This window comes from Macaca thibetana, chromosome 17, assembly GCF_024542745.1.
Source record: "Macaca thibetana thibetana isolate TM-01 chromosome 17, ASM2454274v1, whole genome shotgun sequence".
Taxonomy (NCBI): Eukaryota; Metazoa; Chordata; class Mammalia; order Primates; family Cercopithecidae; genus Macaca; species Macaca thibetana.
In genome coordinates this window covers 6,907,288-6,931,665 of record NC_065594.1, presented here as the reverse complement: position 1 = coordinate 6,931,665, position 24,378 = coordinate 6,907,288, and the positions used below count along the sequence as shown (strand labels likewise).

The 24,378-nt window shown below is 37.5% G+C and overlaps 1 protein-coding gene across 3 annotated transcripts in view; it reads left to right on the top strand.

The window, feature by feature from the left end:
* LNX2 (ligand of numb-protein X 2) overlaps window positions 1-24,378 on the top strand; it is a 75,890-nt gene that overhangs the window by 33,067 nt on the left and 18,445 nt on the right. Inside the window, exons 1-4 of one of the 3 annotated variants that reach the window (XM_050766851.1) lie at window positions 4,339-4,603; window positions 5,277-5,781; window positions 18,466-18,719; window positions 19,920-20,119. In XM_050766851.1, coding sequence (XP_050622808.1) covers window positions 5,375-5,781; window positions 18,466-18,719; window positions 19,920-20,119 — 861 coding nt within the window. In that variant the 5' untranslated portion in view covers window positions 4,339-4,603; window positions 5,277-5,374. Of the gene's footprint in view, window positions 1-4,338; window positions 4,604-5,276; window positions 5,782-18,465; window positions 18,720-19,919; window positions 20,120-24,378 lie in introns of those variants that run through there. The other 2 variants (XM_050766852.1, XM_050766850.1) reach the window with 2 other exon arrangements.

Here is a 24,378-nt window from a genome sequence, read left to right as displayed (position 1 = left end):
TTTAAATCTGAGTCAGGAGTAACATCAAGAGAAATGAACTGAATAATACATAGTTTTGGAGTATGCAAACTGATGGTGGAAAACCATAGTTCTTTCTGCGAGTCTTTGTGGATATTCTTATCCCTTAAACCAGGAAGATCAAGCATGTCAATCTTAACTGGAATTAGGTAGTAAACTCTCTTCCTATTGCACTGGCTGTTTTTCAAGATATTATTTTAAATGTGTTGTAATAATCCCACCCAAGCTAACAGCTTCCTTCTCTTTACTATTCCAGCAATACTGTTAAACAGATTATACAGTTAGAAAAGATGCACATTATGCTACACTTTATATTTTAGGAAATGTTTGAGACATTTAACTTGTACTTTAGTATTTCACACTGTTCACAGATATATAATATCTGAACTCAAGCATATATGAACATGGGCATATCCTCCTGTATACATAGATGTAGTTTTGTTACCTAAACTTGCTAAGAGAAAGCATTATTGTCACCCAGTTGGTCGTTCAACATTTATTGAGCTCCTCCCCTGTGGGAGGCTCACTCTTAGAGCTGATAGTTCAGTGAGGGACCCCAGTGTGAGAGTAGTGTAAGGCAGTACAGCCAACTTGCACACAGAGCAGAAAGAGAAAGATCTGCCTGAGCTGGGAGAAGAGGGGTGGAACTGGGACTTAGAGAAGTGAGGTCAGGATGCCTTTCTCCTTACAAAACTCATACTCTAAAGCTTTCATGGAATATCTTTCCTATTGTGTTTTTTTTAAGCCAGAAGGAACTGGGTTTATCTTCCTTCTTTCTTGCTAAGTAACTATATGCTATATGACTTTGCACAAATAATAAAATCTGTCTGAACATTTGATTCTCTATTTTTAATAATAGATAACACATTGCACCTATGATTTGCCAGATACAGCAGTATATATGTGTATATATATACACGTGTATATATATCTGAACTTATAGATGTTTTATATATGTATTGCCTTATATATATAATTACATATAAGTATATACTTATATATATATATATACTTACATAATATATGTAAGTTTATATACTTATATATAGATACATGTGTTTATATACATACATGTATGTATATACTTACATACACATAAATACATATATGTGTTTACATATATGTGTATGTATATATTTTTATATACGTGTGTATATACTTACATATGTGTGTGTATACTTACATATGCATATATACATATGTGCTTACATATACATATATGTGTATATATACTTACACGTATATACATATATATGCTTATATATACATGCATATACATATATGTGCTTATATATACATATGTGCTTATATATACGTATATACATATATGTGCTTATATACATGTATGCATGTATACTTATATATACACATATATACTTATATATACTTATATACATATGTAAGTCAACATAAAGAATAAGTTGTATATATGATTCTTTGAGATAGACCACTGTTACTAAATGGGAGCATGTTAATTTTCCTCATGAAAAGTGTTTTGATAAAATGAAAATAAAGAACTGAAGAGATTTAGAAAGTAGCTAAAATATAATCGTCTTAAATACTTTCTTAGTCATCATGTGGGAGGCTAGAATTGTATTTTTCTTGAGGAAAAGAAAAATTAGAATAAACACTATCACAAAGAGGAGTAAAAAATAAGTGAATATTCTTGCTAATTGGTAGTTCCTGTTAATTGGGTAGGAAACAAGAATCTGCAGAAATTCCGTATTAAAATACCTAGCTTGAACCTGACTGTCTGGCTGAGATACGTGATGTTTCTCTCCTTAATCTCATGCACTTAGCACTGGCATATTAAAAGGTATGATGCTCAAAGGGAGAAGAGCATGAATTATAAAAATGCGAGAAATATTTGGTTTATTGATGTTGGTATTGATAGGAGTTTACAGGCTGCTAGTATTACTTTTATTTTTATTTTTTTATTTTTATTTTATTTTATTTTATTTTATTTTTTTGACGGAGTCTCGTTCTGTCGCCCAGGCTGGAGTCCAGTGGTGCAATCTCGGCTCACTGCAAGCTCCGCCTCCCGGGTTCACGCCATTCTCCTGCTCAGCCTCCCAAGTAGCTGGGACTACAGGCGCCTGCCACCATGCCCGGCTGATACTTTTTGTATTTTTAGTAGAGACAGGGTTTCACTGTGTTAGCCAGAATGGTCTCGATCTCTTGACCTCATGATCCACCCGCCTTGGCCTCCCAAAGTGCTGGGATTACAGGCGTGAGCCACCACGCCCGGCCCTTTTTTTTTTTTTTTTTTTTTTTTTTTTTTTCCTGAGACCAAGTCTCGCTCTGTTACAAGACTGGAGTGCAGTGGCATGATCTCTGTTCACTACAACCTCCGCCACCTCCTAGGCTCAAGCAATTCTCCTGCGTCAGCCTCCTAAGTAGTTGGGACTACAGCCACCCACCACCACGGCCAGCTGATTTTTATATTTTTAGTAGCAATGGGGTTTCACCATGTTGGCCAGGCTGGTCCGGAACTCCTGACCTCAAGTGATCTACCCGCCTCCGCCTCCTAAAGTGCTGAGATTACAGGCGTGAGCCACTGTGCCCACCCTTGCTAGTATTATTTTATTAGTTCTTAAAAACACAATTTATCCGAGGCCACCTGTCCCGCCTGAATCGTATGCCACCACCTCCTAATTTATGGCAGTTGTTAAATCTGTTAAAACATTAATGTTGTTTTTCTTTTAAAATTTTTGTTTATTTAGAGACAGGATCTCACTATGTTGCCCAGACTGGAGTGCAGTGGTGCAATCTTGGCTCACTGCAGCCTCAAAGTCCTGGGCTCAAGCAATCCTCCTGCCTCAGCCTCCCGAGTGACTGAGACTACAGGCATGCGCCACCATGCCTGGCTAATTTTCTTACTTTTTGTAGAGACAGGGTCTCACCATGTTGCCAGGCTGGTCTTAAACTCCTGGGCTCAAGGGATCTTCCCACCTCAGCCTCCTAAGTAGCTGGGACTGCAGGCACATGCCACCATGCCTAACTATTTTTTTTTTTTTTTTTCTGTAGAGACAGGGCCCTACATATTGCCCAGGCTAGTCTCGAACTCCTGACTCAGGCAGTCCTCCCACCTAAACCTCCCAAAGTGCTAGCATTACAGCTGTGAGCCTCTGCACCTGGCCTACTTTAACGTTGTTTTTCCAATGAATACTTTAAATAAATAAGGAAATACATATATGTGATTGGAGAATTTTGTTATTGAAATAGAAATGCTAGTGGCCTCGACATGGTATCCTACTCTTAAGGTTCTTGTGGCAGGCACGCTAAGTTCTAGAATTCCCCTCCCCTAAGTATGCTTTCTTTGCCACACAGTTTTACCTGCTTCATATTCCCTGAATGTGCTGTGTACCCTCAAGCCCCTGCAACTTAGCTGATGCTTTTTTTCACCCAAGATGCCCTTGTCCATTTTTTCTCTCTGGCTGATACTTCCTGTCACAACTCAGCAGTCCCATGGTTTTTTTCCCTTTTGAAATTATTTCCGGCCACGAAGCCAGAGTTAGATGCCAATTCTTTTCATGTCTCTCCATATTCACATAACACCCTGTACATAACTTTCTTAGAGTACTTACTAAATTGAATTTTAATAATGGGTTTTAAGTGTCCTCTCCCTACCTCTTCTCTCTCGATGTTCAATGTTTGGTACATTCTAGAGGCTCTTCTTATGTAAATATTTACAGAAGAAGAAATACAGAGCTGCTGCCTTTGGAGTTGAATATTTAATCCCTGATCCTTCAGCAGCAGGAAGATGGAAACCATTAGATGAGGGGAGCATTCCTGGCTAGGCTCGCACTGCCCTGGAGGAGGCTGTTGTAAGAGTTATATTGGAGGGCCGGGTGCGGTGGCTTACACCTGTCATCCCAGCACTTTGGGAGGCCAACTCGGGTGGATCCCCTGAGGTAAGGAGTTTGAGACCTGCCTGGCCAATATGGTGAAACCCCATCTTTACTAATAATACAAAAATTAGCCAGGTGTGGTGGCAGGCACCTGTAATCCCAGCTGCTCAGGAGGCTGAGGCAGGAGAATAGCTTGAACCTGGGAGACAGAGGTCGCAGTGAGCCAAGATGGTGCCACTGCACTCCAGCCTGGGCAACAGATCAAACTTAAAAAAAAAGAGTTATAGTGGAGAGGGCGTGCGCGCGCAACACACACACACACACACACACACACACACACACACACACAGCTGCTTGAGTAAGCGAGTCCAGATCGAAGTACAGAATACTATGAGGTGAAATTGAAATGTATAACATATCTTTTTTCTTTAATTGAATTTTGGCAGGTTTTTTTCTTTTAGTGGAATAAAATAGTATTGTACTTTTCAACATTTGCACTGTTATTTATATATGCTATGCAGATGTATCTTTCTATAATCTGTTACATAGGGAGAGAGTATTCAAATCATACATATTTTGAAATTCATTTTTTCCCATAGTGCTGAGCAAAGGTCATTTATTATTATTATACTCTTAAGTTCTAGGATACATGTGCAGAACGTGCAGGTTTGTTACATAGGTGTGACACATGCCATGGTGGTTTGCTGCACCCATCAACCCGTCATCTACATTAGGTATTACTTCTAATGCTATCCCTCCCCTAGCCCTCCATCCCCTGACAGGCCCCAGTGTGTGATGTTCCCCTCCCTGTGTCCATGTGTTCTCGTTGTTCAGCTCCCACTTACGAGTGAGAAAAGGTGGTGTTTGGTTTTCTGTTCCTGTGTTCGTTGATTCTGTGTTATCCTTGAAACTACATTTCAAAGACACAATCTTTGATATTGTACTGTAAATGCATAAACTCAATCAGAAGCAAAGAAGCATGTCTAGGATGACATGCAAATGTATTATATACCTCAAACAGCATTACTATTAGCACTATTAATTGGCTTTAAAACTACCATTGAACAGTGACATATTTGGGGATTTCAGTCAGTAAAATGAATGGATTGTTTCTTATATCACACTATATAATATATGGTGTCTTTACCTTTCATCAAAAGTTGTTTTTTTAATCAAGAACTTGACAGTGGGGTCCAGGCACAGTGGCTCACACCAGTAATCCTAGCACTTTGGGAGGGCTGATTGCTTGAGTCCAGGAGTTCAAGACCACCTTATGACTCATTTATTACCTGATTGAACCTTAATTTTTTACTAGAAAAAGCTAACCAGTAATATTATGTTGATACTTTTAACCTACCTTGATTGATATAAATTACCTTTTTTAATGTGTTTGTTTTGCTTATCTAGAAAAGCACACCTTGACGTTAGTCAGATACATCACTGTCTGTTAAAGGAAACCAAGCTTGAAGTGGAAGTAACACATGAGGATGCAGAATTGATTCAAAATGGAAACAACAAGTGATGAGATGTCGTCTGTGGAACAGACCTCCTCCTCTTCTCTAAACCCCCTGTGTTTTGAATGTGGCCAGCAGCACTGGACAAGAGAAAACCACTTATACAACTACCAGAATGAAGTGGATGATGACCTAGTCTGCCATATTTGCCTTCAGCCTCTGCTGCAGCCACTAGACACACCCTGTGGACATACATTCTGCTACAAGTGCCTCAGAAACTTTTTACAAGAGAAAGATTTCTGTCCATTGGACCGGAAAAGACTTCATTTTAAGTTGTGCAAGAAGTCTAGTATTCTAGTTCATAAACTCCTAGACAAATTGTTAGTTTTATGTCCATTTTCTTCAGTGTGCAAAGATGTAATGCAACGCTGTGATCTGGAGGCACATCTCAAAAACAGGTAAGCAAAAAATATGAAAGAAGTAACTCCAGATTGTATAAAAAGATGGTTGAAATGAACATAAAAACTTGTTTAAAACGAAACAAACCAAAGCACTAGTAAGTAAATGGGCAAATCAAGTACAGAAGAGATACAATAAATAAGTTGTATGGAACAGTATTTAACATTATTTATCAAAAACATGAATACAAAAACTACAGTGAGGAAGTGCTATTTTATACCTGTTAATATTTTTGCTGCTGTAATATGAAACCAATATATTCAAATGGATGACAGGATATTATGATAGATTCTTTTTATAAGGCAATTTGGCAGTTCGTTTTTAAAAACTGTATAACTGTATATCTTTTATCTAGCATATTATCCTAAGGAAATAATCTAAAAGAAGGAAAAATTGTATGTAAATATGTTCAGTGCAACATTGTGCATAGTTTGGTAAATTGGAATCTATTATTTAAAAGTGGGGAAGGGTTAAGAAATAATTTTGTTGCAATATGGAAATAAATACATAATTTTATTTGCTAAGATCTTGTGAAGATTCTGGGTTCAGGGACTAGACTGAACAAGAACTAGGAGTTGGAAAACTAAATATTTAGTGGGGATTTCTGTACTAATAAAAGCTTTTTAAAAGGTTAAGTAATTTATTTAGCTGTTTGGTGAGTTTTATGGTTTGATTTTGGTGATTATGATTTGATCTTTAACTTAGGAAGAGTTACAGTATAAGTCATTTGTGTAGAATCACATAAAATGGCAGAAATAAATACTGATTTCTAAATTTCAAGTTAAGCCAGGTGTACAGTATAAATCTGCAGTAATCTCGAGTACTGTGAAAAACAATGCATACTACATCATACTAGACTTAGATGTAAGAGTGTAAGTCTGATAAAGAATGGCTTGCTATTACACTCACACATAAAATCATAGACTTGAAGGAGATTATCTAATCCCCCTCATTTTATGAATAAGGAGACTGAGTCATAAAAATTTAGAGTTAGCTAATGCTGTAGTTAGACTCAAGCTTTACCGTTCTTGTTTACTATTCTAATAAAAGGTTTCATTCATGTGCACATGAAATACATTCATTCTGTATCAACAAATTGTTATTTATTTCTAAACATCATATTTAATTAAGACATGAGAAACAATGGAAAAAACCGAGATGTTATTAAAATGTTAGAAACATTTAGATTTATAGAGTGCTTAAATCTAAATTTGCTGTCTAGAACTAGGAGGTAACATAGAGTAGGATAGACAGACTTTTGAAAATGCGTGTAATGGCCGGGCGCGGTGGCTCAAGCCTGTAATCCCAGCACTTTGGGAGGCCGAGACGGGCGGATCACGAGGTCAGATCGAGACCATCCTGGCGAACATGGTGAAACCCCGTCTCTACTAAAAAATACAAAAAACTAGCCGGGCGAGGTGGCGGGCGCCTGTAGTCCCAGCTACTCGGGAGGCTGAGGCAGGAGAATGGCGTGAACCCGGGAGGCGGAGCTTGCAGTGAGCTGAGATCCAGCCACTCACTCCAGCTCGGGAGACAGAGCGAGACTCCGTCTCAAAAAAAAAAAAAAAAAAGAAAAAAAGAAAATGCGTGTAATAATGTAGCGTTACATTTTTTTATATCTTCTGTAACCAGCAAGCATAGAATCTGAACATGATGGCAGAGGCCTCCTGGAAACTGATACTGGTCTTTTGAATATACTAGTCTGAGTCAGGACTAGTTACGGCTGAAGAATATTTCTGGCTGCTTCTTTCAGTAGAACTGTTCTTTTCAGGGTATAGGCTTCTTTTCTAACTTTTATAAACATCAGTTATGAGATGTTAGAGGAACTGAATGAAGTGTCAGTTCAGTTACTTACGACTTTGAGAGCTGAAAGATAACAGTTTCACAGATTTTTAGGAATATTCCTTTAATTAACATGCATTCAAGAATTTCATTTGCAATGGAAGTATTGCTAGTGTTTCTTATCAAACCATTTGTAACGCGAATGTTAAAAACCTTGGGAATTGCCGACTGCCCTTTCATTTACATGTTGGTAAAGGCTAAGCAGTTATTCCAGTTGAAGGTTTCATTTTCCAGGTGTGCTTTTAATATCGAAGTTACCAATTTTATCATTTCCAAAGTATCTTAGGCCTGTAATATGAAAGATACAATGAAAAGATGGATGACTGGAAAAGGTGGTGGTTTGCCTGATACAGACAGCTAAGAGTGATTATTGAGTATATAAATGTAAAAAAATTATAAAATGTAATATGATTTTTATATGCCATTTGAACAGATAGTGATGAACAGCCTGACCTTTCTCTATTCTCTTGAATAAGAATATTGAAATTAAGGTAGAAATGTATATTATACAACATGCAACCCTAAATAATGTAGTTCATTTGTTTATTCAGCAAATATTGATAATCAGCCGTGTGCCAGATGCTTTTCTAGGTGTTGGGTAGTCTCTGCAAGTTAGAATCTAATGCTGGGTTGTAGATTTCTTTAGAAACAGAACCATGTCTTTAGTCTTTTAGTTTATTTGCCCAAAGTTGACAGTCATCTCATGTTAGTCCAATTAAATTGTTGATCTATGTTGCAGTTATTCATTGCTGAGAAACTAACCACCCCAGACGTACTAACATAAAACAACAAGCATTTGTTGATTATGTGAGTCAGGATGCAGACAGGATGCAACAGGGATGGCTTGTCTCTGCTCTCTCTGTGTGTGCCACAGCTGGGAAAGAGCCAAAAGCCAGGGACTGCAACAGTTGTAACTGGAGAGTCTACTTCCAAGATGGTTTCTTCATTCACATTTCTGGCACCTTGATGGGAACGACTCGGTGTGTGAGACTTGTCAGCTGGAGAGGCTACAGGTAGCCCTTCCAGCATGGCAGCCTCAGGGTATTTAAAATTCTTACATAGTGGTTCAGTGTCTAGTAGGCTGCATGGCCTCATATGATCTAGCCTTGAAGTTGCCTGGGATCCCTTCTCTGTTGGAAGCAGTCGTGAACCCACCCATATCTAAGGAAAGAGGACGTAGGTTTCACCTTGTGATGGGAAGTCAAAAAAATTTGCAGCCATACTCTAAAACCAACATAAACTGGCAAAAAGAATGATGTTATGAGGCGCAGAATATGATTACTATGACTATTTGTGGCTTCTCGGTATACAAATCTCACTTGTTAGAAATTCATAAGTCTGTAAGTTTCATTGAAATTCGTAGAATTTTAGCATCAGCAACAATGAGTCATTGTATAAAAGTTGCATGGCTGTCATGTGCCTTTGCTCTTGAGCTTTTAGGGTTTACAGGAATCTCTTAATTATTGGTAGAAATAGAACATTAGCAGTAGTTTGCATAAATTTGATAATTTCACATTTAAGTTCACCTTCCTATTTGAATGAAATTCTGTTCTTAACAAATGTGTTTTGATTTAAGAAGAGCAAACATTTTTCTCCTACGGATAAAATATTTATGAAATATGAATATTTTTAAATAAAATTACTATTTTTAACTGATTACATATGAGTGAAATCTGAACAGAAATAAAGCCTTTGAAAAATATTCCACATGTTGTACTAAATATGTAACATTTTAATCGTTTCTTTGAAATTCTGCCAAGCAACATCAGCTATATAGCATTCCTCCTACCCTCTACCACTCATCTCCAACCCACCCTTAACAATTTAACATTTAAGGCTCTGGTAATTGTAAGTGCTAATTGTTGTTGTTGTTTCTAAATTGTGTGTTTGTGCCCTAGTTTATGGCAAGGTTCAGAATTACTTTTCTTTTCCTCTTAAAAATTACAATTTAATGCCATTATAAAAAGTTTACAATAGAAAACCTTTAAAGAACCTTCTTTCCTTGCTGAGACCTTTTCTTGTTCATGAGATGATTATGAAACCTTAAGTTCAAGTTTGTTCAACCCATGCCACATGCAGCCCAGGAAGGCTTTTGGGATTTTTTATTTTTTTCTTTTTTAAGCTCATCAGCTATCTTTAGTGTTAATGTATTTTATGTGTGGACCAAGACAATTCTTCCAGGGAAGCCAAAAGATTGGACACTCCTGCTTTAGATGGTGGTCTAGGAAAATAGAAAAAAAAGGGATCAGGGTAGGCTGAGGCATGATTGCACTTTTAAATTCACAGTTTAACTTGGAGGGAAGTTTGTGTTTAGCACATTCTTATCGGTATTGTTTTTTCATGTATAGTGTGAAAAAGCAGATAATATGTATTTACAAGTCATGTATATGGTAAGGGTCTGGTATCCAGAATATATAAAGAACTCTTAGAAATGAAAAGATAAATCCAATTTTAAATGGGCAAAGGATTTGAATAGATGTTTCTGCAAAGATATTCAAATGGCCAATAAGCACATGACATGCTCAACATCATTCGTTCATTTTTACATTGGATTATTTGTCTTTTTTGCTAAGTTGTAAGAATTTTCTGTGTGTTCTGGATACTAGGCCTTTATCAGATATATGATTTACATATATTTTCTCCCATTCTGTCAGTTGTCTTTGCACTTTCCTACATCCTTTAAAGAACAAATAACTAATTTTTATGAAGTTCATTGTTGTTTGCTTATGCTTTTGGTGTCATAGCTAAGAAAACATTGCCCAATTCAAGGTCACAAAAATTTACCTGTATGTTTTCTTCTAAGAGTTTTCTAGTTTTCTCTCTTATAATTCAGTTTTTGATCCATTTTGAATTAATTGCAATGGGAAATCATAATGTGTATTGTTCAATCCTTTAAATTTTATTGAGGCCCTTTTTTTGTTTTGTTTTGAGACATCATCTCACTCTGTCACCCAGGCTAGAGTGAAGCCGTGCAATCTTGGCTCACTGCAACCTACACTTCCTGGGTTCAAGTGACTCTTGCGCCTCAGCCTCCTGAGTAGCTGGGACTACAGGCACACTCCACCACACCCAACTAATTTTTTTTTTTTTTTTTTTTTTTTGTATTTTTAGTAGAGATGGGGTCCTGCCATATTACACCAGTCTTGTCTCAAACTCCTGAGCTCACGTGATCCTCCACCTAGGCCTCCCAAAGAGCTAGGATTACAGGTGTGAGCCACCATGCCCAGCCTTGATGCCTTTTTAAAAATGGCCTAGCACATGGTCTGTCTTGGAAAATGTCCTGTGTGTACTTGGGAATAATGTGTATTCTGCTGTTAATGGATGGAGTGCTTCATATCTCTATTGGGTCTAACTGGTTTATAGTGTTAAAGTGTCTATTTTCTGGTTCCATGTCTAGTTGTTCTACTAGTATTGAAAGTCAAGTATCAAAAGCTTTATTGTTGATTTGTCTGTTTCTCTGTTTTGTCATTTTTTACTTATGTATTTTGGGGCCGTTGTTTGGTACGTTTCTGTTTATAATTGTCGTATCTTGTTACGTTTTTCTGTCTTTTGGTTTATTTATGTATTGGAATCTGAAGTGTGTCTATTGTAGACAGTTGGATTATGTTTCTTATAGCCCATTCTGCTAGTCACTGACTTTTTATTGGGATGCTTAATTCATGTAATTTAATGTAATTACTGATAAGGTAGACTTTACACTTGCCATTTTGCTGTTTGTTTCTATATGTCTTATTTCTTTTTTCCTCCATTTCTTCCATTTGTGTTAAATATTTTTAATATGCTATTTTAATTCCCCTATCATTTCTTTTAATTAAAATTATTTTCTTAGTGGTTATGCTGGGGCTTACAGTTAACAGTCTAGTTCAAATGAATACCAGCTTCATTTTCACTAATGAATTAGGGATCTCTAAGGAAACAGAACCAATATATGAGAAATTGGCTGACGTGATTATGGAGTCTGAAAAATTACACATTCTGCTGTCTGCAAGCTGGCAACCCAGGGAAGTCAGTAGCATGATTCAGACCTTCTCAGTCAGAAGGTCTAGAACCAGGAGAGCCAGTGATCCCAGTCTGAGGGCAGGAGATGAGATGTCACAACTCAAGCAGGAAGGCAGGAAAATAAGGAAGGAATTTCTCCTTCCTCCACCTTCTGTTTTCTTCAGGCACTCAAAGGATTGAATGATGCAACCACATTGGGGAGGGCAATCTACCTTACACTTTTCCGAGTCCACTGATTCACATGCTATTCTCAGCTAGAAACAGCCTCACAGACACACCCAGAAACAATGTTTAATCTGGATACCCCATGGCCCACTCAGTTGACACATAAAATTAACCATCACAAGTAGTATACAAAAACTTTCATACTCTCTCCCCTCCTGTGTGCTATTATTGTTACACAAGTTATATCTTAACACATTATATGCCCATCAACACAGAATTATTGCTTTGTATGTTTTTCTTTTAAATCAGATAGGAGTAAAAGAATTATAAACCAAATAAAATAATACTGTACTGACGCTCTTCATTTTTCACATGAACTCGAGTTACTGTTTAGTGTCCTTTCACATCAGCTGATGGACTTCTTTTAGTGTTTCTTGCAGGTTAAGCATGCTCCCAACAAACATTTTGTTTTTACCTAGGAATGTCTTAATTTGTCTTTTATTTTTGAAGTCTGCTGGATAGAGACTTCTTGGTTGAGAGTTTCCTCTCCCTCTCTGTCTCCCCTTCCCTCAGAACTTTGAGTCTGTCATCCCACTGCCTTCTAGTCTCCATGGTTTCTGAAGAGAAATCAGCAGATACTATTGAGGATGTTTTCCTTGTGATGAGCTGTTCCTCTCTTACTGTTTTCGAGATTCCTTATCTTTGACTTTCAACAGTTTTATTAGGAGGTGTCAAAGTGTGTATATCTTCTAGTTTTCCTACTTGGAGTTTATTAAGCTTCTTGGATGTGTAGATAAATGTTTTTCATCAAATTTGGGAAGATTTTGGCCGTTATTTCTTCAAATATTCTTTCTGCTCCTTTCGCTCTCTCTCCTTTTGGAACTCTCATTATGTATATGTTTATTCTCTTAATAGTGTCCCACAAGACCATGAGGTTCTGTTTTTTTTTTTTTCTTCTTTCCTGTTCCTCAAACTGGATAATCTCAATTAACCTATCTGCAAGTTTGCCAGTTCTTTCTTCTGATTCATTTCTGCTGTTGAACTTCTAGTGAATTCTTTTTTCTTTTTTTGGGGAGGTGGGGGAGGTTTGGTTGGTTTTTTTTTTTTTTTTTTTTTTTTTTTGAGATGGAGTCTCGCTCTGTCGCCTGGGCCGGAGTGCAGTGGCCAGATCTCAGCTCACTGCAAGCTCCGCCTCCTGGGTTTACACCATTCTCCTGCCTCAGCCTCCCGTGTAGCTGGGACTACAGGCGCCCGCCACCTCGCCCAGCTAGTTTTTTGTATTTTTTAGTAGAGACGGGGTTTCACTGTGTTAGCCAGGATGGTCTCGATCTCCTGACCTCATGATCCACCAGTCTCGGCCTCCCAAAGTGCTGGGATTACAGGCTTGAGCCACCGCGCCCGGCCTTTTTTTTTTTTGTTTTGTTTTTTTTGACAGAATTTTGCTCTTGTCACACAGGCCGGATTGCAATGGTGCAATCTCAGCTCACTGCCACTTCTGCCTCCCGTGTTCAAGCGATTATCCTACCTCAGCCTCCCAAGTAGCTGAGATTACAGGCGTGTGCCACCACACCTGGCTAATTTTGTATTTTTAGTAGAGATAGGGTTTCATCACATTAGTCAGACTGGTCTTGAACTCCTGACCCCAAGTGATCCACCCGCCTTGGCCTCCCAAAGTGCTGGGATTAAAGCACCCAGCCATGCATTCTTTTTCATTAATCTTTTTAACTCCAGAATTTCTATTTGGTTCTTTATTATGACTTAATGTTTCTTTATTGATATTTTCTTTTTGATAAGGCATCATTCTCATATTTTTCTTTAGTTCTTTAGGTATGGTTTCCTTTACTTCTTTGAACATATCTAAAACAGCTGATGTAAGTTACAGTCTGATAAAGCTAATGCCTGGGCTTCCTTAGGGACAGTTTCTGTTGGCTGCTTTTTTTTTTTTTTTCCTGTGAATGGGCTGTACTTGTTTCTTTGCGTGTTTCTTAATTTTGTATTGAACAGTGAACATTTTAAATAATATAATGTGGCAACTCAGATAACTAGATTCTTCTTCTTCCTAAGAACTTGTTGTTGTTGTTGTTGTTTGTTTGTTTGCTACGTGACTCTTATGAACTAATTCTGTAAAATCGCTGCCCATTTTGTGTACTGGACGGCTAATGATTGGACCAATAATTCTTTAAATGCCTGAGATTAAAAAAAAAAAAATCTCCCCATCTTTCATAGGGGTTCTGTGTGCATGGTGGGACACGCAACACCCTCAACACTCAGGCCACTGACAGCTCCACCTTAGCCTACACACACAGTCCTGAACATAGCTGAACCTCTGTGGATGTTTCATTCCCTGACTCTTCCTTTTAAACATTCTGGTTAGCCTTTTATTTGTCTTCAGGCAAGCACAATCTTCAGCAATTACCTCTGATTTTTTTTTTTTTTTTAAACAAATGCTAAACAAATGCCCCCAGTGAAAAGGAAGTTTGCCCTGGGTGAGCTCTGAGTCAAGTCAAGTCAAGACAGACACACAGTCATGCAGGAAGCAAGTATAGGGGGAAAAAAAAAATAGAAGAAAAAAGACAAGTACACAATAGGGGAAGCATAGACAGGTCCGTTAATAACAGATATCTGGGAATGGGGCTTTGAAGGCTCTCCAGTCTTTGAAGGCTCTTCCAGTGTCAGCCAGCCTCCTGATTTCCACTGTGATGTGGGCTGTTGCTTTTCCAATATTCTGGGGAGGTGAGGATGGGAGTAGGGTAAACTCAAATGCCACAAAGCTCTCTTTTTTTACTGAGAGTCAGCCATTTTTCTTGAACAAATGTTCTCCTGACTGCTATAATTCTTTGGCTAATTTCCAGAGTTCAGAAATGGTTGCTTCTGACAATTTCTTCCAGTGTTCTTACTGCTTTTATGGAGGAGAGACTTTTCAGATATTCTTATTCTTAATTCACCATTTTCACTGACATGACTTGAATTTTTGTTTATTCCCTAGCTATTTTTATCATTTTTTCTTGATTCTGAGGTGCTCACATTCTTTCAGCGTCATTAAATACCTGGCATTGTACAGTGGTTAGTATGCATTGTTTTATTTTGTTCCTGCTGCACCACCACCCCCGCCACTACTAATGCTAATACTACTGACAATAATAGAGTGTGTTGTTACACCATGTGTTTCCTAGTGTGAACTAGCTCATATGCAGTTGTTATCAGGGAATGATGTCACTGTAGCATACATCAAATTAGTCCATATGTAATTTTTCCTTTATGAGGAGAGCCAGAATAGTGGGAATAGAAGAATAACCTTCAGCAGGAAAGGAAGAATCCCTATTTGGGCCTTGGCTGCTGCAAGAGCATTTTGATTTTATTTTAAGAAAATTAAAAACCACACCTACATGTCCAGATCCCTCTCTCAGGAGGTGCAGCCCTCAGCCCATGGCAGGTCGCACTGCCTCAGCAGCCCAGTGTCTCAGAGCCCCGCTTCCCTCTGTATGCTCTCAGCATGTGCCCACCTCAGTCTAATTAGATGTCGCATGCTGTTCTGTTGTTTTTATTTATTTTTGATATCCTCTGTACTAGTCTCCTGCTACACTGAGTCACCTGCCTGAATAAACCAAGTCACCTCCCCCAATGCAATTTCAGTTTGTGTTCTTAAATGCTCCATTTCCAAAGATGGATAGGTTTTTGTTTTTGTGATTTCTGTTTTTTGGTGATCACTAAGACCCTTCTAGCCCCAACGTTCTGTGATTGTGTTTCTAGGTACAAGTTTTTGGAAGAAATTCAATTTATATTTTCCCAAGGCCTAGAAAAAGAATACCATATGAATGAATTTAGCATGATACACTGGAAAGAACAGAAGCTAGAAGCCTTTGAAATCAGATCTGAGTTTGGATTATGGCTCTGCAGTTTAATAGCTGTGTGAGGTTGGCTTAGTTGGTTAAGTCTCAAGTTTCCCATTTGTTAAATGAGGATAACAGAGTAATTGTGAGGATTTAATGAAACAATGTATATAAAGGTTGTTACATAAGTGATTGGCACAAATTAGGCACGCCACAAATGTTGAGGTTTTCGTTTCTCTTTTAGTTCCAAGTACTTGCAGCTTGAGGGATGATGGCTCTGAGTTGTCTGTAGTCATGAGCTTTTTTCTGTCCAAGCCTGCTCTGATCTACTCATTCCCTAAGAGTTTTTTTTTTAATGTAGCTGTGTTGAGATGTATTTCACATATCATAAAATTCACCTATTTTATAAATTCATTATAAATTGCCCACTTTAAATAAATTCATTTTATCTAAAGTGTGCAATTCAGTGCTATTTAGTGTATTCACAGAATTATGTGACCATCATCACAATCCAATTTTTAGAACATTTTCAGCATGCCTAAAAGAAACCCAATACCCATTAGCAGCCATTTCCCATTCCCCGATACATAGGTTTGGAGTGTCTATCCCAACTCTTTTTTTCCTTTAAGCCCTGTTGCAGTTTTTTGTAGAATGCATATATTATGTTAAAAGAAATGTATGTCGTATAATCTGGGCTTTTGCCCTTATCAGTGAAAGTGTTCTTTCCAAGGTTATCTTCTAATTGCCAAGTCAACCAACACTTTTTGGTCCTTATTTTATTTGCCATTTCTGTGGCCATTTGCACTATTGGTCACTTTTTGTTATTGTTGACACACTTATCTCCCTGGTTAAGTTTCCACTCTTTGTCTCATAATCTCCTTCTCTCTAGTTGTTCAATCTTATCTACTCAGCCGGTCCATCTCATTTAAATATGGGTTTTCCCAAAGGTGCTATCTATAGCCTTCCTCTTCTAATGCTGAGTGACACAATTTTTCCGTATTTTTACATGATATCATTTTTAATATTTTTCTTTAGTTCCTGTTAGCAGTTTGCTGTCTCACTGGGAATGTAAGTATACCTGTTACTTTCTCTAACAACTTTAGCTTTTCCTTTTAAAAGTTATTTTTGTGTTTAATAACTATAAGATAGGCCTTATAATTATTTCGTTCGCGAAGGTATAGAGTTGTTACCTAGACTGATTCCCAGGTCTACATAATCTGTTTGTATTTCCTCTTCAGTTCCTGTTCCTGGTTCATTTTTTCCATTGAAGACAAGCTAGTCTTGTGTAGATATCTGTGGATGATGTGATTTTGTAAATTAAATCTTTATCTGTCTTTTCAGCCATATTATTTTTATGGTCCAACTTTTGCCTCAACTTTTCTTTGAATAAAATATTTTAAAAATAGATTTCGAATTAAACCTGCTTGCTTACTTGACAAAAGTAATTTTTTTCATAATCTAATTTTCAAAAATACTTGTCAGGCCCTTGCAAGAGCATTCCCTGGAGTGCTATACAGCAACACAAGGAGCAAACCATTTGTCCCCCTTCTTAACAAGGCATAGAACAAACAAGAAATGAGAGAAAGGTGAATAAAGACATTTCATAGTGAATCCCTTTCAATAACTTGAAATCTGGGATTTAAAAGAAATCTTTAGTTCAGAAGTGAAAATGTATTACTTTTATAGTTAAGCAATAGCTTTTAGTTTTAACTGAATTTAATTCTATACTTTATTGTGTTAGAAATTTTGGATTTTTAAAAATGTTGTTGAGTGAAGGTCTGCAACCCTCTGCGTAAGGTCTGTGATCACCCATCCTACCAAGCGTTACTGCAGCTATTTACAGCCAAAGCAGGTGGCATCTGTAGTCGTGGTAGGCCTCGACTCTACATGTGTCCAACTTTCCTTCACTAATCTTCTTGTCCTCCTCCCCTCCTTCAAACTAGGCGGTATTAGGCACTGTCCAATCAAGGTGTCCAATGGAAAGACACTGGCCCCTTGACATCATTTTTAATATTTGTTATATAGAGCCTTTATTTAAATATTTCCTTGATTGTAAGTTTAAAAATTAAGCGTCCATCTGCTCCTTTTGTTTGCTTAAATAAGCAGAAACAAAGAGGTTAATAGTTGTGATTTCTGGGTGTTTATGTAAGTTTCCCAAGTACTTGGAATATATTCTTCAGTTTATGTAGCATATCAATAATTCTATTGAAATTCTAATTTCACAAACTAGGAGACATATTTTTCTTTCCATGTCTATCATAAAATAAATTATATGGGTCTTTCCTGTGCCTTCCTGTAAGTTGTAAAGCTTCAGATGTCTCACTACCCACTAATTAATGAGCGTGTCTTGTGTCTGTGAAGAGTGTAGAAGCATGGTGGCACAATCAAGGTCTAAGTCAGGATGCAGCCACTTGTGGGAGAAGACTGCTGATTTCACTGCTGTGGTTAAACCATTTAACCTGTAAAGGGCTTATATAATCAGAATTGCAGAATAATTCTTGCAGTACCGAGATGACTATGAGGGTGTTTTTTGGTGACAAGTATATACCTGCATACAATTTTTTACTGACGTATTCTTTGAGATACATACCAAACCATTGTTCACGCTAATACCTTCTGTTCTTGATTATCTGCTCTATGGAGCAGTAAGAACTTAGTGTGAGTGGAGATTAGGATCAGAACTATGTACTGCCTGTAGGTACTTCGAGCCTCTGGTTCTGTTTGTGTAGAAGCTGTGGCCACTGTTTTGTTGTGGTACGAGCTATTAGTCTCCCTCCCTATTTTGTTTGTTTGTTTGTTTGTTTGTTTTCAAAATCATCTGGAAACCATCTGAAATTCTTTTTCTAGATGTCCTGGAGCTTCTTATCGGAGAGTTGCCCTGGAGAAAAGGAAAACTAGTAGAACTCAGGCAGAGATTGAGAATGAAAATGGGCCCACTCTACTAGATCCTGCAGGTACCTCATCTCCAGAAACAGACTGTGTGGGGACAGGCGCAGGGCCTGTGGAGCGGCACTTGACGTCAGCGTCTCTTCCCGCGTGGAGTGAGGAGCCTGGCCTCGACAACCCTGCCTTTGAGGAGAGCGCCGGAGCTGACAGTACGTGTGCGGCAACTCCTTGTGTATTTCATCTCTGTTTCCTCTCTTCCCACTGCTTGCCCAACGTGTACTTTTTTCTTCTTTCAAGAAAAATTTTAAAAATAAAAATAAAACAAACAGGAAGAAAAAAAAAGAAACTTTATTGAGATATAATTTATATACGTCATTCACCCTTTTCATTGTACGATTCTAACAGTTTGCATTTTAGAAACAAATCACAAATCTTACCCCAGAGGCAGATGATTCTAACCCATCCCTTTTCTGTTGCAGTCTGTGAACTCCCTAGTCATTCACATGGTTATTACCGTCTGTGTGTCTGTGTTCAGAAACTTGTTTGCTGCTTGTCATAAGTCAGCATCAAGAACAACACAGATGCTTTTCTGTGTCAGGTGCTGTGCTAAACATTTTATATGTATTAGCTATTTAGATGCTTGTAACATTTTAAGTTTGGGTTTTGTCTTTTTTTTTTTTTAACAAGAAAACTGAGGCTTGAGAGATGAATTGGTCAAGTTTATACAACCAGTAAATGACTGGGTTTGTATTTGACTCCAAGACCATGCTTCTCACCATTATACACCTCTGGTACCAGCCACTGCTCTATAACCCACTAGGAAATTAACAGAAGGCCTGTAGTCATGGGTCTTGGGCATATCATGGTAGTGGGCCCTTGATATTTCCTTTTAAAAATGATTTTCTTTTTCCAAGCTCTACTAAAAATTTGAATTTTTCCTGCTGCAACTATGCGCCTTCTTCATTTCCTACGTATCCGTTCAAGACCCACCACTTCTTAGGCGCTTGATGTGGCTACTCTCTCAACACCTGTGCTGTTTCTACGCCACAGAGCTAGTGTTTCCTTTGTACTGCCTTGCATTATGTACAGTTGTTTCGTGGTCCAAACTTTCACTCATCAGTGAGGACTGGATGACTTTCTTTTCATATTTCTTAATCAAATCACTGTGTTGTCCCTAGTGATCTGATATATAGTAGCTATTTATTATTTACCGATCACTTTTAGTAGAGAAAATTTTTAGATAATCTTAACAACAGATATTTTGTCATTTTGTTTCTTATCCCATGATACTCCTTAGCTGTTAATCATGTATTAATGTGACATATTTACCTGAAGATAATCAGGATATAAATTGTTGGGTTTTTTTTTTTTTTTTTAAACATCTGTTTTTGTCTGTCTCATTTTTAACTTGGCAGCCACACAACAGCCACTTAGTTTACCAGAAGGAGAAATCACTACGATTGAAATTCATCGGTCCAATCCTTACATTCAGTTAGGAATCAGCATTGTGGGTGGCAACGAAACACCACTGATTAACATTGTCATCCAGGAGGTCTATCGGGATGGGGTCATTGCCAGAGACGGGAGACTTCTTGCTGGAGACCAGATTCTTCAGGTATCAGTTTTAATTATTCTGTTAACTTGTGTCTTTTTGTTCTATTCTTAACACTTAAACCTTAGAAAATTGTGGTGTTTTGGAACCTAAATTATATATAGGTTAGTTTTACTGTTTCTATATGCAAAACATCATAATTTATCTGTAATTTGTGTTGTTTTCCCATATACACAGAGCATTTTTTTCTTCCTATCTTAATTTTCAGTCCTGCATGCGATGTGGCTTGGCACATGATCTCAGGCTCGCTGAACTAGCTGGACTGTTCCTTGGGCTGGCTAGCCTCTCCCTGCTTGGACTTCTTGAACGGCTGTTCAAGGGTCACCTTCATCCGTGTTGAAATTATCATCTCATTGGTTTTATTTTACACCCAGTTTTCCCACTCATTACCTTCATTGTTGGATTTATCCTTTTCTCTACAGGTTACTAAAATCTAGAAAAGAAGGAACCGTGCAGCACTCATAATTTATACTACAGATTATAAGATAGAATTCAGAAATCTTACAGTCATCTCCTATCAACTCCCTAATGCACTCTCCTCAGCAAACATTATAACTCTGCATTTTCAGTAATCTCCTTCGCTCCCCTTACTGGTTGCCCTTTCAGAAGATGATCTTTAAGAAGAAACAGGTATTCTCCAAAAATAACTAGCGTGGGACAAGATATTTTATTAGAGGGCAAGTTGAGATGAGGGGAAGAGGATGGTAAGAGTTCTACGACACCAGAGTTGATGTTAATACTGGCCTGGACTATTTTCATCATACAAAGGTGATAATAATTGAAGCTTAAAAATGGATAACTTCTAGGAGAGAGAAGAAATATTCATGAACAAGAAAAAATGTCTCCTGTCAACCTAAGCACAGGGATTCCTCTCTCTCCTTGGGTTTGTGGTTCAGTCCTTCACCATGACCTGTTGATATCTACCCGCTACTTCCATTTTGCTGCCACTTCTTGAGTCTAGGACTTCTCTACTTCATATCTAATTTAGTAGAATACCCTATCATATACTTCTGCCTCCCAACTCTTCTCCCTTAAATTTGAAACAATCACTGCCAGGTGAATACATCAGTAACCCTACTTGCCTTGCAAAGATTCAACTAGAAGGTCAAGTCCAGACTGATTAATAGTCAGGGTCCTCCGTGGTCTCTTCTACAACCCGTCTTCTTAATCAACTCTTCATTTCAGGCACACCAGCTCATTCATTTCTCACAGCGTTCTAGGCACTGTACTAGTTGCTGGTGGTACATTTCAGAGCAAAATACTGACCTGTCCTCATGGAACATACAATCCAGTGGAAGAGCCAGACATAGCAGTCTTCTTCCTTCCCTGCAAACACCTTATTCCCACATCGCAGCCTGTCTTCATCTCATGCGCCAGTTTGTTCACCTTCATCCTTAAAGCTTTTTGTTCAGTCATTCTCCCCCATACTGATTCCTCCTGCCTTAGTTATTATTGACATTCATCACTTTTCTCTTCATCACTTGGCACGTGCTCAGTTACAGTGAGTTGTTTGAACATTTTATGTATGTAGGCATGATCTAAGGTAATTGCAACCACCCTAATGGTACAGATTATGATACAGATTTCTCATAGCTTGTAATAAGTGCTCAGAAAATACTTGCTGAGTCAATAAAAGAGTGAATTTGAATAGAACATGCTGTTGGGAATAGCCATCTCCTTTATTAGAATGAAAACTTGGTTAGGATTTTTAGTTCTTGAAAAGAAATCTCTAGACTTGGGTCTGGGGGAGGCTACAAAGGCAGCCAGGATTGACCCTACTAGGGATTCTTGGGTTTGGTTTCCACTCCCACTTGTATGCTGCTTTTCATGGTGTATTATTCCTGAAAATAATTAATATCAAGCCCAAAACCCTTCCTTCGTTACCCCTAGCATGGCTGAGACAGACTGAACTTTCAAACAGTGTTTTTTTTTTTTGTTTTGTTTTTTTTTACCAAATACTTAGACATAATAGAGGAATACAGGAATATAACTAATCCAGCTTATATAAAATCAGATTCCTGATCCAGTCATAGCTAGCTATTTAGTTATCCTAGCTGCATTTTGTGATATTAGTACTCTAGCTGCACAGGCTGGCACAACTTGTAGGACCCCTTGTATTATTTACGTCCTAGCTCCTGACTTGATTTTGCAGAGAGGGACTCTTATAACTCATTTCCCAGATTCGTCCTCCCAGACGTCTTGACACTTTGGCGGTCAGGACCAGGAAAGGCAGATAGTCCTTTTCTGCAGCCCACTGAGTGCTCTTTAACTCTCCCTCTTCTGGCCTTTTTAGCTGAAATGTAAATGTACACTTATTTTTGTGTTTTGCTACTAGCCCAGTATTGTTACCATATTTATACATTTTTCATTCTCTTTTTTAATTTTCAAAGTAAAAACAAATGTTTTTATTTATATTTCTTTGAATATAACTGAGATTCATTTAAGTTTTTTTACTAATACATTTCATCAGTGGGCTCGTTTCTATTTTAGAGAATGGTTCATTAACACAACTGAATCTTTAGACCTCAAAAGATTATAATTATCTGAAATTATCAACCATGTTTTTGGGAATTAATTCAGAGTTATAAAGTCTACATTGTAGAAATTCCACTGCATTATTACTGTTTACGGTAACCTGTATACTAATAACTCCACTAATGGCAATCTTACATCTAGTTTAATGATTCAAATTGATAAGAAAGGTCTGAGCACATAACCTGATTAATGCATTCACAAAGGGTCTCTCCTGTTATAGGCCCTGACTTCTGATTGGCTTTTAACTGGTGTGTTGGAGCCAATACATAAAGCCACTCCCCTTTCCCACATGTGGACTAGTTATGGTTATTCAAAAGTAAACACTTGGAAGGAGGCCTCTTTGGTTACCTCCAACTTTGTATAAGGTGAATAAATATAACACAGTGAGCCAGTTTGAAAATTTTGAAGAGGCAGTAAGATGGTTCATTTGCAGACTAGAGAGCTAGCTTGCATTTTCATTTTTGCAGACCATATACATAAGCAGTGTGTATGGCTTTGGTGGTTTTCCCATATTTATATATATTTATTTATATACACAAACATTATTAAATAGCCTCTTTGAAAAGAAGAACCATATGCCCTCAGAGCCTTTTGCTACTCTTAGAGTTTCATATGCAGCCTCTTTGAGCAGTTTTGAAGAAAAAAAATACTGCTATTATAAATTACCTCAATATCATTATTATTAATAAAAGTAATAGAACATTATTAAGAATAAGTATTTTCAGTTTAATGAAGTCATCAGTAATGTAGGCATTTTCAGTTCTGAAGGAAAATAATTACAGCCGTTGATTGTATCGATTAAAAAAACACATTTAGCTCAAAAATGAGATAGTTTGCTGGGTTGATGTTATTTTTACGAAATCTAGAAACAATATTTTATTTGCTTTATCTGAATTTCACCGGCAACCATGCATTCCTGGAGGAAAAATATTTTTCCAGTTGTAGAATATTCCCCAGCCTGCTTCACAAAGATGTGATGAGGCTGCATGTTTACACATGGCTGGATTTTAGTCAGACATTTTGTAAAGTCATTTGTGGTATGTGTGATATGTCTGAATGTAAGATAGAAAAATGTGAACCTACAGGTAGGGTAACTTTTTAGCTAAATAGCTGGAAATGGTGGTTTAACTAATGTATCTATGTCTGCCTGGATTTTTAGAAGCTGCTTTCTAAATATAATAGAACTTCAGAAGTTCCATTTGACCTTGTATTATTCAATACTTTTACCAAGGACTTGGATGACTACCAAATTCATAGATGTTGCAGACTTGGGAGAAAGCAAGTTTGTGTGTGACATCTGTGCATTTGGTGATTGAATTCTGAAAGATGTTAATAGGTCAAAATCAACAAAATTCAAAATAGTAGTATTTACAACTATCAATCCTAAGTAAATAGGAAGAGGGGAGTCTTGCCTAATGTGGATTTGTGTGAAAAAGATTTAAGAATTTTAGGTGATCATAAGCACCTAACTCAGAGCCTGTCATATAACAGATGGTCAGAGGATGTTGGTTTCATCTCAGATCTATTCAGAGAAGAACTCTAATTGTGATAAATGCTAAGAATCATGCTCATCTCTTGTAACTAAAGAAATAATTGAAGTTAGGTGTATTTTCTAAGTGCTGTTACATATCCAAGGATCAGTCACTATACTTTTTTCAAGGTTATAAAGGTGGATACATAAATGTTATATGAGTATTGAATAATGCATTAGATATACATTCTATTTT